The sequence below is a fragment of the Portunus trituberculatus genome, chromosome 38, assembly GCF_017591435.1.
Source record: "Portunus trituberculatus isolate SZX2019 chromosome 38, ASM1759143v1, whole genome shotgun sequence".
NCBI lineage: Eukaryota > Metazoa > Arthropoda > Malacostraca > Decapoda > Portunidae > Portunus > Portunus trituberculatus.
This window is the reverse complement of record NC_059292.1, coordinates 29,749,043-29,764,187: the sequence shown is the minus strand read 5'-3', so window position 1 is coordinate 29,764,187 and position 15,145 is coordinate 29,749,043. Positions and strand designations below refer to the sequence as shown.

At 40.7% G+C, this 15,145-nt stretch overlaps 1 protein-coding gene across 7 annotated transcripts in view; it reads right to left on the bottom strand.

The window, feature by feature from the left end:
• Positions 1 to 15,145, bottom strand: part of LOC123514512 — a 54,732-nt gene that overhangs the window by 4,490 nt on the left and 35,097 nt on the right. For 6 of the 7 annotated variants that reach the window (XM_045272395.1, XM_045272396.1, XM_045272392.1 and 3 more), the window contains exons 7-11: positions 12,277 to 12,413; positions 3,131 to 3,243; positions 2,607 to 2,858; positions 2,102 to 2,242; positions 356 to 515 (exon numbers count right to left, since the gene is read on the bottom strand). In XM_045272395.1, the coding sequence (XP_045128330.1) occupies positions 367 to 515; positions 2,102 to 2,242; positions 2,607 to 2,858; positions 3,131 to 3,243; positions 12,277 to 12,413 (792 nt within the window). In that variant the 3' untranslated portion in view covers positions 356 to 366. The remainder of the gene's footprint in view (positions 1 to 355; positions 516 to 2,101; positions 2,243 to 2,606; positions 2,859 to 3,130; positions 3,244 to 12,276; positions 12,414 to 15,145) is intronic. The other variant, XM_045272398.1, reaches the window with a different exon arrangement.

Sequence of the window (15,145 nt, the reverse complement as noted above, 5' to 3'; positions counted from 1 at the left end):
CTTGAATTAAGTCATTCCCTTCCAAAGACTCTTCATTCATACTTAGGTGATTGAATCCAAAACAAACAAACACACACACACCTACAGGACAAAACTGTGATCAATCTGTTAAGTCTGGGGTTCTCAACCTAGGGTTTGCAAATCCCAGGGGTTCACAAGATTTCCAGGGGTGCTTAGATGGATGATCTAATAATATCCTTTGCAGTACCATTGTATATCGAGTTTGACAGTGGCAGTCACTAAATTAACATTGTTTAATGTCAGAATACTGGGGTTCAGGTAAATGGTCTTATAAACTTGGGGTTCTTAATAAGAAAAAAACTTGAGAACCAATGTGTTAATTCACTCAACTCACCATTAATTGAGTTAATTCACTTGAGAAGTCTCCTGTTCCTCTTCAACCCTGACAGTTAATGTGCTGCTTTCATGAAGTTCTTTTGTCTCTGGATCAGGACTCAACTTCTCTTCTTCACCAGGTTGATGATTCTCAAGTGACTTCTCTTCTTCAGTATGTTCTATAAAAAAAAAAAAATCACTAGAACTCTTACTTTATTCACTTATTCATTTTCTTTTAATCTGAGATCAGTTCCAACAAAATAACTAATAAATAAACCTAATGATAATCAAAAGAAGGATGTGAGCAGATACATACTTCAGAATCTTCTCTTTTAGGGATAATCTCAAGAGAATTTGAAATGACAGGAAATTCCAGTATTAACCCTTTAAGCACGAGCATCCACAATAGTGGACAGCCGGAGCATGGGCTCGTAGTGCAGGCGTCCACAATAGTGGACGGCTTTTTTTTTATACCATGTAGGCTTTTCACGGGAATTTATGGGCTAAAGGAGATACTTTTTTGGGGGGTATCTCCTATCTCAAAACCCACCCGCTAGGAAACCCTTACCCCGAGTAAGGAAGACCAACCTACACTCGGACTGTGGGCAGGATTCGAACCCATGCGCTTGGAGACCCCTCAGATCCCAAAGCACACATGATTCCACTGTACCACCAGATTTGTTTAGTTTGTTGTCAAGTGCAGTAAACATGTCATTTTCTTTCCTACACAAACCACAAACACACTTACATTATCAGTGGTCAGTTAACGCTTTGTGCTAACTTTGACAGGATGTCCGCTAGACAGCGCAGCTCACCAGTCAGCTCTGTCATAAGCGTGGACCCCACTACAGAGACCACCACCACTGATATGCCTGACCCTTTTTTTTTTTTTTTTTTTTTTTTTCCTCTTACATGCATGATAATGTTATCTGTGCATACTTGTGATAGGTACGATAAATAAACGCTGGATGCAGAAAAATGCAATGCAAATGTTATATGTCATACAGTGGCCATTCAGTGTGGAGGGAGCAGCTTGGCAATGCCTGAGACAGTGTGTACAATGCAGCAAGAGGCACAACCATAAGTATTTAGCGAACCGTTAAAAGTTACTCTTTATAATCTCAAAAATAATAGTAGTGTTGTTTTCTGTTTTTTTCATCATTCCTTTTGTTACATAATGCAAGTACAGCATTCTAGCATGGATTTTAGTTCATTGCTAAGTTTAGCGTATGTTAACCACAGATTTTTACATTACAAAATTTGAGCTTTATATGGGTATGGTAAACAGAAGCTGTAAAAAAATTGATGCTTTTTTATTGTTAAATAATAAAAAATAAGAATAATAGAGGTGGGTATCTGTCTATAATAATATGATTTCATAGTTCCTACTTCATAACTCTGTACTCATTCTACCAATGCTTATATGGGTTGAAGTGAGGTGTATTTTTGAGTGAATATGCCCGCAGGGCAGGCCAGGCCAGGCAAAATCTAGCCCGCACTTAGAGGGTTAATTAAAGCTCAATGTTCAACTGATGAGACAGAGATGATCCAAGTCAACACATTCATTCAAACTATATCCTTGATGTCCTCGATCCTCACTTGAGCTTGCCATGTTTACTTCTCAACTAAACACACTAAATCTTACAGTAATTAACACCTAATCAATAGGTATACTGCCAGGGATGGATCCATTTTGGCAGATAAATGAAAGTAAGTTTGGAATCCAGAAGGCTGTAGTATTTCTGAATTCATATATCCATCTTACCTTCAGGTGGAGGTAGCAACTTTAAGGATAGAAGATGGAGTAAGAATATGATGAGAGCAGTGATGCCTCCTACTAGGTACAGTCCAGGCCCACCAATCCTAGAGAAAAGATGTCCACCAAAAAAGGAGGCTGCTGCATACCCTGACAGAAAAAAGAATTGCATCATCATACAGTATTAGTAAACTTTTTTTCTTTCAATGCCTGCCTAGACTATGGAAGTTTTATGAGCCCATGTGTCTAAGCAAGCTATAAATACAATCATTCCAAAATGTCTCCCAAACAATCTCATGTGAGGCATATGTCTACTTCACTTTCGAACACTATCAAAGCCAACACTCATGAAGATATGTGGCATCTGTGTACTCTCCTCTACAAGTACTCTCTAACTTTAAAAGCTTGAACTATTAAATCAAATTCAAAGTGATGGGACTGACAAGTCAGTGCAGAAGAATGAACATTGGTAGTGGTAATGATGGGTCTTTACATGCTCCTATGCAATGCTCACCCAGAATTTCATAACATATATTCACTATGCTCTGGACAGTAGTGCTGATGCCCGGTGGAGACAATTTTGAGGAAAAGATTACTATAGCAGTGTAGCCAAGACCATAGCAAGGTCCATTAAGTAGCTCCACAAGCAGCGTGGCCCACACAGGGCCATATGCACCAACCACTGCCAGACCCAACAACCGGAATATGTAGAGGAAGAAGACCAGCGATGTGACATAATGGGCTCCCAGTGTCTTCATAAACCAGCCTGGAAGGAAGACAATAAAGAACCTCAACATATATTCAGATCTGAAAAATTCAATGCTATGGGTGTGCAAACCCACCACAAAAGTTTGAAAGCATCGGTGCAGTACAAGTTGTCCAGTAACCTTGCATACATACATACATACATATACATATAACATAACAGCACTTGAATATAGATAAAAATATTTTAATTGAATCTAGTCTACTCTCATACATATTCTTTAGAATGCCTTAAAGATTAGATCAGCAGCAGATACAGGCAGAGCCACTCACTGTTGATGAACATGAAGGGAGCCTCTATGCCACACTGCACAAAGATGGTCATGCCTTGCAGGAACTTCATGTGGTTCATGGCACTGGTCCCCACAGCCATTTCTTCTTGCATCCTAATAGTGATAGATGAAATGTTGAATAATGCCTTAATGAAACATAAAACTGCTAAAAATAATACTGCTTTTAACTGCAATGAAAATGCATTTTCAATAAAGTGCATTTTTAAGCATGTTATATTTTAGATATATATTCAATTTAAAGAAACCAATTGAAAAGCCTCAAAGACTGACTGATAATGATAAATCTGCACAAATAAAAATTAATTAGGATGTTCTTCTGAGTAATTAAAAATATTCAAAATTAAACAAATTTCTTGATTCTTTCATGCCAGGCTTCAATCTATGTAGTGTTCTCTTCATGGCTGCACAGCATTTGTAAATTGGAGTAGGCAGTAGTCACCTGCCGCCCGGTGGAATACTCCAGGAGAGGTACTAATGGGGATGTAGGCAGTGCTGCAGACTGAGTGATTCCCCGTGTCCTCTCTTCCCGGTTCCCTTTGTGGTCTCATTTATACAATTGAGCAGCTGCAGCCTGCCCTCTAAAGACAACTTCTACTACTTCCTACACTACACTACAACACCTTACACTTTTACACTCTCTTCAAATCAAAATTTAATAATGGCTTCACCACGCCCTGCCTCGGAGTCCCCTCTGGGAGGGGACCATAAATGTCCCCAGGTCGGACTGCCCTCTGCTGTCGACCTTGGGTGTCTTGACACTTCATCTAATACTTTCACTATCAATTTCTGCAACATTCGTGGCCTTCGTTCTAATTTTCAATCTGTGGAACACCACCTCTCCTCTACTAAACCTCATCTTCTCTTCCTAACTGAAACACAGTTGTCTGTGACTACTGACAGCAGCCCCTTTTCTGTTCCCTCCTACTTGCTCTATCCTCATTTTCAATCCAAAGCTGGATGTTGCGCATACGTGCGTAACGACACCACTTGCTCTCGTGCCCACAATCTTGAATCTTCAGAATTTTCTACCATCTGGCTAAGACTTCAATGTCACTCTCTAACTAAATTCATCTGTGCTGTATACCTCTCACCTAATTCCTCTGACTATGTAAAATTCTTTGACTATTTGACTTCCAAGGTGGAGCACATCTTATCTCACTTTCCTTTTGCTGAGATCTCCATTTTAGGGATTTCAATGTTCACCACCAGCTTTGGCTTTCATCTTCTTTCACTGACCAACCTGGTGAACAAACCTTCAACTTTGCTATCCTTCATGACCTAGAGCAGCTAGTGCAGTTCCCTACCCGTATTCCTGACCGCCTTGGAGACACGCCCAACATTCTTGATCTTTTCCTAACCTCCAACCCTTCTGCTTACTCTGTTAAACTTTCCTCTCCGTTGGGCTCCTCCGACCACAATCTAATTTCCGTTACCTGTTCTATCACTCCAGTGCAGCCTCAGGACCCGCCTAAGCGGAGGTGCTTCTGGCATTTTAACTCTGCTAAGTGGGAGGAACTAAGGCAGTACTATTCTGATTTCCTTGGGATGATTATTGTTTTCATGTCAGAGATCCTTCTCTTTGTGCCGAGCGCATAACAGAGGTGATTATCTCTGGCATGGAGCTATACATTCCTCATACTTTCTCTAACCCTAAAGCTAAAAAGCCTTGGTTTAACTCTGCTTGTTCTCGTGCTGTCAATGATAGAGAGGCGGCTCACAAACGGTTCCGTAGCCATCCAACTGCTGAAACTCATGCCCTATATATTTCTGCCCGTAATCATGCCAAATCTATTCTCCAACTTACTAAAACTCTTTCATCAATAGAAAATGTCAAAGTCTTTCCAATTCTAACTCCTCTCGAGATTTCTGGCATCTAGCCAATAATATCTCTAACAACTTTACTTCTTCGTCTTTCCCTCCTTTACTTCATCCAGATGGCTCTACAGCTGTCTCTTCTTTTCTAAAGCTGAACTCTTCGCTCAAACCTTTGCTACCAACTCAACTTTGGATGATTCTGGGCATATTCCTCCTACTCCTCCACCCTCTGACTACTTCATCCCTAAAATTAAAATTCTTTATAAAGACGTTTTCCTGGCCCTCTCTGGCCTTGATTCTCGGAAGGCTTACGGTCCGGATGGAGTCCCTCCTGTTGTTCTCAAAACTGTGCTTCCGAACTCGCTCACTGCCTGGTCAAACTCTTTCATCTGTGTCTCTACTTCTATTTATCCTTCTTGCTGGAAGTTTGCTCACATTCAACCTGTCCCTAAAAAGGTGACCACTCCAATCCTTCTAACTACCGCCCTATAGCTTTGATTTCCTGCCTTTCTAAAGCCTTTGAGTCTATCCTTAATAGGAAGATAATGAGGCATCTATCAGCTCACAACCTTCTCTCTGATTGCCAGTATGGTTTCCGTAAAGGCAGATCTACTGGTGATCTTCTTACTTTCCTAACTGAATCTTGGTCATCCTCTTTAGGGACTTCGGTGAAACCTTTGCTGTCGGCCTTGACATATCGAAAGCCTTCGATAGAGTCTGGCACAAATCTTTAATTTCTAAACTACCCTCCTACGGATTCTATCCTTCTCTCTGTACCTTCATCTCCAGTTTCCTTTCCGATCGTTCTATTGCTGCTGTAGTAGACGGTCACTGTTCTTCCCTAAAACTATCAACAGTGGTGTTCCACAGGGTTCTGTCCTATCACCCACTCTCTTTCTATTATTCATCAATGATCTCCTAAATCTGACTCAATGCCCTATCCACTCCTATGCTGATGATACCACCCTGCATTATTCAACAGCGTTCAACAGACGCCCAACCCAACAACAATTAAATGACTCAAGGCGAGATGCTATAGGACGCCTAACTTCTGATCTTTCACTTGTTTCTGATTGGGGCAGAGAAAACCTGGTTTTGTTCAATGCCTCAAAACTCAATTTCTACAACTATCTACTCGACATAACCTTCCAGACAACTATCCTCTCTTCTTCAATAACACTCAACTTCCCTCTCCTCTACATTAAACACACTCGGTCTATCCTTCACTAAAAATCTAAACTGGAAATTTCACATCTCTACTCTTGCTAAATCAGCTTCCAAGAAGTTAGGTGTCCTATGGCGTCTTCGTCCATTTTTCTCTCCTCCCAGCTGCTTGCTCTGTACAGGGCCTTATCCGCCCGTGTATGGAGTATGGCTCTCATGTCTGGGGATCCACACACAGCTTTACTAAACAAGGTGGAATCTAAAGCTTTTCGTCTTATCAACTCTTCTCCTCTAACTGACTGTCTTGATTCTTTAAGTCACCGCCGCAATGTTGCATCTTTATCTGTCTTCTACCGCTGTTTTCATGCTGTCTGCTCTTCTGAACTTGCTAACTGCATGCCTTCCCCTCCTGCGGCCTCGCTGCACAAGACTCTCTACTTCTTCTCATCCCTATTCTGTCCATCTTCCTAATGCAAGAGTTAACCAGTATCTTCACTCCTTCATTCCCTACACTGGTAAACTCTGGAACTCTCTACCTGTGTCTGTATTTCCACCTGCCTATGACTTAAACTCTTTCAAAAGAGGAGTGTCAAGACACCTCTTACGTTAACTGGACCCTCCTTTTAGATTTTTTTTTTTTTTTTTTTTTCTCTTTCTCCTACTTTCCTCTTAACAGGGCCTGGCAACCAGCGGGATTTTTTTTTTTTCCAACACTTTGTTTTCCCTTGGCCAGTGCCCTTGTAATGTAAAAAAAAAAAAAATATATATATATACTTGAAAATATGTATCAATCACACAAAATGTCTACACAAAAATCTACAGAAATGTTGCTTCTAAACAGTTAAATAAATTTGTAACTCTACATAAGATCTATTTTAAGCCTAAAAGATCAAAACCTGTGTCAAAATCAAACATAAATTTTTCATATCACTCAACAGAAAAATAAGTCCCATCATTTTATTTTTTCATTCTCTTGACAGCAACTATTGCTTTTATTTGGAACCATAAAATTCATCCTCATTGTCCTCAATCCTGCTGACTTGTGACAGTATGAAGAATCCTTTCATTTCTACTACAAGATTACATCAAAAAAATTAGTTTTATACATACAGTAATACTCCGCTTAACGAACAGGATAGGGAGTGTCAAAGCTGTTCATAGAGCGGAAATTCATTAAGCGGACGTAATTTTCCCATAGGAAATAATGGAAATAGGGGGGATGCGTTTTGGGATGGTCCCCAACATACCACATGGATTAAAAAAAAAAATATATATATATATATATATATATTATATTAGCTTTTTTAAAAGCCTTGACCCCAAGAAAGGATTGTTTTGTAATGCAGAAAGTGAAATCTTACATGAAATACCAAAAAATAAAGCAGAGATGATGAGATCGGCCACAGACGGCGGAGACTCCGGCGACTTGGCAGCTTCTTCTTCTTGTGACCTTTGTAGCTTGGCGTGTTGTCTTTCACCACGATATTAAATTTGTTTCCACTCCTCTATTGCCTACTATAATGGATATCATCATATCTTAGTATTCATATACGCTCATGCCATGAGGATAACCTCGACTCCGTGGCAGTGAGTGATAGTGAATTAATGAAATACCGCGATATTTCATTAGTAATTCACTATCACTCAGTGTCACGGAGTCCAGGTTATCCTCATGGCATGAGTGTATATGAATACTAAGATATGATATCCATTACAGCAAGCAATAGAGGAGTGGAAACAAATTTAATATCGTGGTGAAAGACAACACGCCAAGCTAAAAAGGTCACAAGAAGAAGAAGAAGCGGCCAAGTCGCCGGAGTCTCCGCCGTCTGTGGCTGATCTCATCATCTCATAACATAACATATAACATAAATAATAGGATAACAAAGGGCCACCAGGGCCCATCTAGGTTATCCTGTATCTGTCGCACAGCGACCTCATCATCAGTACTTAAAGATACACTTACAAGTACACAATACATTATATACTAATTCTAAATATTTGGCCCATTAACAGGGGTAAGTCCTGCAGCAAAATCCTCTACAATTTGTGGTCCCCATACATGGGGATCATGTCTTATTTAACTATAGTAAATTTCTTATAAAACTATCATGCAGTGCTATACATAATTATAAATCTAATAAATTTAAGTGCTTATCTAATCTGTTTTTAAACATTGTCAAACTAGTGCTATTTACAACCGTCTCTGGCAATGCATTCCAGAAGTCTACCACTCTATGACTAAAGAAATATTTTCTTATATCTAACCTGCAGCCTTGCTTTCTAATCTTCCTGCCATGATTTCTAGTCCTATTTCCTCCTCTAAGGTAAAGAAAGATCTCACATCTATGTAGTTTGTATCTGAGAACATTTTAAATAACTCTATCATATCCCTCTTATACATCTCCTCTCAAATGAAAACATGTTTAATTCCTTTAATCTATCTCTATACTCCAGGCGCTTTAATGCTGGTATCATCCTAGTTGCTCTTCTCTGAACTGCTTCTAACATGTTGATATCCTGCCTATAGTGGGGTGACCAGGCCTGTATGCAATACTCTAAATGGGGCCTAACATAGAATTATATAAGCTACGCACCACTTCCTTACTTTTATAACTAACATTTCTATTTATAAAACCCAGGATCCTATTTGCCCTATTTCTTGCTTCTAAACATTGCTTTGAAAATTTCATAGTTCTGTCTATCACTACTCCTAAATCCTTTCCCTCCTCTACTGCCTCTAGCCAACATCCCTCCATCTCATAGCTAAAGTTTTTGTTGTCTTTACCTAAATGCATAACCTGACACTTTTTAGAATTAAACTCCATCTGCCACCTGTCTGCCCATGCTATCTCTGCTTTATTTTTTGGTATTTCATGTAAGATTTCACTTTCTGCATTACAAAGCAATCCTTTCTTGGGGTCAAGGTTTGTAAAAAGCTAATAGAAATGTTATTTTGTGAACATAATGTATATATAAGACAGTAACACCACCTCCAGAGGTGGTCTTCCCAGCAACCTCAGAGTAACCTCATCATCGTCCCTCCAAGCGTTCATGGAAGCCATTTCAAGGCAGGAGGTTGCTCTAAGGTTGTTAAAGAATCTCGGATCTAGCTCCAGGAGCGCTAGAGACAGCCGGGGAGCCAGACAATCACAGCGAAGCTGCCGCATTCGGTCCCACACCCGCCAAATTCAAACCCAGAAAATTCGCTGAAACACATATGGTTGTACGTTATGTGGACTTTTTGGTCTAACTTTATATAGTATGTTAAACCAGAAATTCGTTAGACGAACATTCGTTAAGCAAAGTATTATTGTATACAGGCAATCCCCATTTAACAAAGGTTCACACAACGAAATTTCGCCACAACGAAGGTTTCATTTTACTACCATCTGTTCTTTTAACAAACACCAAACTCACTTTAACGAAGTTTTATCCAGGTAATTTTTTCCAAGTTTGAAAGCCCTGCCATATCACGCAAGCCGACAAGCTTTTGAATACACAAGGAGCCGCAAATACTAAGGCCTGCCTCAGGAGAAATCCTGGGATACCTGTAGAATCAAGATCAAGATCAAGCCTCTCGTGGACAACACACGCACCACTCATTCCCATGACAGCGTCAGCAGCAGCTCGTCTTCACTCGCTCAACTTACCACCAAAATGCTCTGCAATGTGGCCTAGTATTCCTAAGAAGACCAAGAAGTCTCTTACTTTCGAAGTGAAGCTGGATATTATTCACAGACACGAGAAAGGCGAGAAAACTATAGCATTGCTGGCCACCATCTTGACTCCATATACTGTCTCTACTATTTTCAAGTCAGCAGACTATTAAGAAGGCTGGTGAGACTGTATCTTCCTTGCAAGCTAAAAGAACTACCTGAACTCGTGACTCTACAATGGATAAAATGGAAAGCCTTGTGGAAATGTGGTACATAAGTTTTGTATGCGGTACAATGATGCACCCTTTGTTTACATTCCACAGGTTGCTGGTTAGTGTCTTTCCCGTTTCACTCTCTCTCCCTTCATAAATTTAAGATCAACATTATAAAGTTACATACATACATACATAAGTGTACATTATAATGACTTAAATTAAATTTAACTGCCTAAATGTTAAACATCATAATTTTTACTTTCATTAAACCTTCCACTATACTATGATGCACTCTCGCTTTGTTTACTCTCAATGGAAGTTCAAGTCAGGAGTTAAACTTGTTATAATCGGTTCGCTTAAAGAAGTTTTGCTTAACGAAGTGTTTTTTAGGAACACAACCCCTTCATTAAGCAGTGGTTGCCTGTATATATATATATATATATATATATATATATATATATATATATATATATATATATATATATATATATATACAGTCAGCGCCACGGGTATTGACGCAGTTTTTCTTTCATCTGTAGCACTAAAACAAGTGCAATACTAACATGTATGTAGAACCTACCAGCCTCTAATACTTTGTGGGGAGTCCTTTCCTTTTCAGACAGCTCTCAAGGCATCGAGGAACAGATTCAGCCAGTCTTTGGAGCATTGAGGGTTCTAAGTTGTCCCAAATGTCCTTCATCTCCTTCACAAGCTTTTCCACAGTTGCTGTGTTACGTCCTCGTAGTCTTCGTTATATCAGTCCCCACACATTTTCAATTGGATTGAAATCTGGACTATTACCAGGCCAATCGATTATGTAATCCACTTCTACAAATTCAAGCCATTCTTTGATTAGTTTTGCTGTGTGTGCAGGGGCACCATCCTGCATGAACACCTCACTCTTACAGGCATCAAAGCAGTCCTCGAGATGGTCACACAACAGTTCCAAATAAGATTCCTTGTTCACTGTTATGTTTTTTAGGTAATATAACCAGCTTACCCACACCATAGTACCCAAATGCACCCCATACCATGACACTATCAGCGTGCTTGACTGTCCCCTGTGTGTACTTGGGATGGTATGGGTCCGCACCCGGACAGAGCCTAACCTTACCTCCTCGGTTCCCAGTAACATTAACTGTAGCCTCATCGATCCACAAAACCTTCTTCCACTTTTCATTATCCCAATTTAGATATTTCTGACAAAATTTCACACGATTGTGTTTCTGTTTCTCCGTCAGAAGAGGTTATTGTTGACCGCCAGGCGTCACTAGTGGTTACCCGCCACACCGCCCGCCTCACACTTGAATAAAATAACACCCTGCCTCAGTTCCACCACACCGTCATCCCTAGCAAGAGTGTTATCCTACTTCTGCGTTTACTGACTCAAGTTCTTCGTATCTTGCTCAATGGCACCAGAGAAAACTCCTTAGTGACAGCAGTAAGGCTAAGAAAAGTGATGCTAAGAAAAGCCCGTTACCATGACAACGGGGAGGTTGACGACCTTGAGGGCTCGCGCACCCACCATCACAACAATAACAACTCCGGAGCCTTCGCCTGGGCCACACGACACTTGCAGCTCACTTGCACCGTCTGGACCTGTCTGCTGATCCCTATTGCCCTTTCCTATTGCATTTCCTGCTCCACTGCCCACGCTTCTACTCCCACCGCACTACGCTCCCAGCTATCCACCCTGGGCATCACAACATTCGACCTGCCCACCCTCCTGGCGGCCTCAGGCGTCCACCCCTCTCGGCAACCTGCAGTCCTTCGCGTTCGAGGCCCTAATCAACAACAAAAACAAGCTTGTGTTTCATATTCCTACATAGTTGTAAATAATATAACAATATAACCTTTTACTTACCTGAATGACCATAAACAATGATTGGGTGAAAACTCGATAATATGCTTTGAAATGTACGGAAACTCAAGTTACGTACAAAATCAACTTACGTCATGTTTCAGGAACGTAACTCTGACGTAAACCGAGACCTTACTGTAATATATATATATATATATATATATATATATATATATATATATATATATATATATATATATATATATATATATATTTTTTTTTTTTTTTTTTTTTTTTTTTTTTTTTTTTTCTTGCTTGATACATCACAAAAAGCAAACAAGAGAGAGAGAGAGAGAGAGAGAGAGAGAGAGAGAGAGAGAGAGAGAGAGAGAGAGAGAGAGAGAGAGAGAGAGAGAGAGAGAGAGAGAATGCTAACCAAATGAGACATATATACAAATCGTACAACACTCACATAAAAAGGTAGCTGGCAATCATTCCATCAAAGCATCCATTGAAGATGACAAAGATGCAGAATACAAAGAATCGAGGATGTCTTAAGATGGGCCAAATTTTCTTCAAGACATTGCGTTCTGTTGTCATCTTGGGAACCTGCAGGACACCAACAGATCAGTAGGTGCAGGTATGTCTTTAAACATCAACAGTACAGAGAATGTAAGCAAAATTCACATAGTTTTGTCTACCCATTTATAATCATTCAGTCACTTGTGCAGTTGATATACACTATGCTGTCAATATGTATTTCTCATTACTATCACCTCCGTGTGTGTGTGTGTGTGTGTGTGTGTGTGTGTGTGTGTGTGTGTGTGTGTGTGTGTGTGTGTGTGTGTGTGTGTGTGTGTGTGTGTGTGTGTGTGTGTGTGTGTGTGTGTGTTTCACTGTTTGATCTGCTGCAGTCTCTGAAGAGACAGCCAGACGTTACCCTACGGAACGAGCTCAGAGCTCATTATTTCCGATCTTCGGATAGGCTTGAGAACAGGCACACACCACACACCGGGACAACAAGGTCACAACTCCTCGATTTACATCCCGTACCTACTCACTGCTAGGTGAACAGGGGCTACACGTGAAAGGAGACACACCCAAATATCTCCACCCGGCCGGGGAATCGAACCCCAGTCCTCTGGCTTGTGAAGCCAGCGCTGTGTGTGTGTGTGTGTGTGTGTGTGTGTGTGTGTGTGTGTGTGTGTGTGTGTGTGTGTGTGTGTGTGTGTGTGTGTGTGTGTGTGTGTATTGGTGGGAGACTTTAATGCCCGGTTTGGTGAGTTTGTTAAGGAGATTCCCTCTTTGGCAAATTTACCGAGCAGAGTGCTTCATCTGAGTACCCGAACTTACCAGACCCTATGCATCAGCCTAATGAAAACGCTAACATTTTAGGGGGTATTTGTATAGAAGATGGCTTGGTAGTCTTAAATAACATTAAAGTACATGACCAGCATTTTAAGGATGGTAAGACATATAAGAAAGCTAATGAGTGGGTGTCTGAGTTTGATCTATGCATTGTGAGTTTTAATATACTGAAATATATAAAAAAAACCTGCCCGTCATCCACCAGAGAGAACTTCCGAGTGACCACGCCCCACTAGCCCTTACTACATCAGTCAGTAGCATTAGTTTGAAAGAACTGGAATGCCGTGCCAAGTGGCTGGGAGATCATGCTGTTCTCCAGTCAAGTTCCTAAAGACAAATTAGTAAAACCCATGGAAATTGTGAATGTAGACTTGGACACATTAAAGCAGAAATTAGAAGAATGTGAAATTCCGAACGCAAGCGAGAGCGTTGATGTGAGTGCGACTAAAGTAACCGAAGCTTTGTACGAAGTGTGTGAGAAGTGCGAAGCATACGCAGCGACACACATATAATAGAACAGGGAGTGGAAATGTAACACAGACTAGATGAGAGAGAATGGTGAATAATAAAGATGACGCAGAAGTATGGAGAGCTATAAACTGGGCAGATGAATTTAAATCTGATGAGAACCTTGCTAAACCATCTGATCAAGAATTTTAAACATATATAGAGAGTACCCAGAACTCTCAAAATATACCGACGTCTTGGGATGATTTCAGTAGTCAGGTCACTATACCGGTGTTAGACGAACCGATAAGTGCATATGAGACAGAATATGAAAGCAAACAAAGCCTGCGGCCCAGATGGTCTTACGCCTGGGATATTCAAGATGTTACCTGGCCCCTGGTTACTTGCTCTCACAGCTATATTTAATAATATGTTTAGTGGAGGGATTTACCCTGCTGCTTGGACACGTGCTAAGATGTTTAATATCTATAAGAAAGGAGACAGAGCGAATCCGAAAAACTATAGAGGGATAAGTGTCACTAACAGTTGTGCGAAACTCTATGATCTGATTTTGTGCTCAAGATTAAAACAATGGTTCAGACCATATCGAGAACAAGCCAGGGCTCAAGAGAAACGAGGATGCGTGGAGCATATTGTGACTCTTCGCATCCTGTGTGATCTCACAAGGCAGAAAAAGTATAAACTTTATGTTACTTTCGTGGATTTTTCCCAAGTGTATGACCTCGTGCCTCGCCAAGTACTATTCCGCGTACTGAAACGTTTGGGGTGCGGCGCGGTGATGCTGGCGGCATTGGTATCCATGTACGCCGTGACTGAGAATGTGGTGGGAGCAGCGCTGGTGGCAGTGACGCTTGGTGTGCGCCAGGGATCACCCACCTCATGCTTGCTTTTCATTATTTTTGTTAATGATCTTATTAAGATGTTAAAAGAAAGGGCGGGAGTAGATGGTTTCATATCCTGGCTTCACGTTCCTGTCCTAATGGATGATACTGTCCTGATTGCTACTACAAGAGAAAACATGATTAGAAAACTTAAGATTTTAAAGCAGTATTGTAATGAATATGGTATGAAAGTGAACACAAAAACAAAATTCTTTGTGGTAAATGGAAGTGAGGTGGAGAAGGAGTCCCTCTGTGTGGATGACTTAGGGGTGGAGTGGTGCGATAAATATATTTATCTTGGATCACCTTTCACTGGTGATGGCTCCGTCTCATCCGTTGTCCGAGCACACGCAACAGCAAAGATTCCACACGTCCTTAAATATGTATCCTTTTTGAAGAAAAATAATGACATTCCTTTCTTTGTGAAAAGACATGTGTTAGACGCGGCGCTCATGTCAGCATTGCTATATGGCTGCGAGTCTTGGCTGACTGCCGACCTTAAACCAATAACGAGCCTTTATAACCGCTGTATCAAAGAGCTCCTGAGTGTTAGAAGATCTACTTGCAACGAAGTCTGCTACATAGAGGCTGGGTACCCTCTCTTCGACAATTTGTAAAGAATAA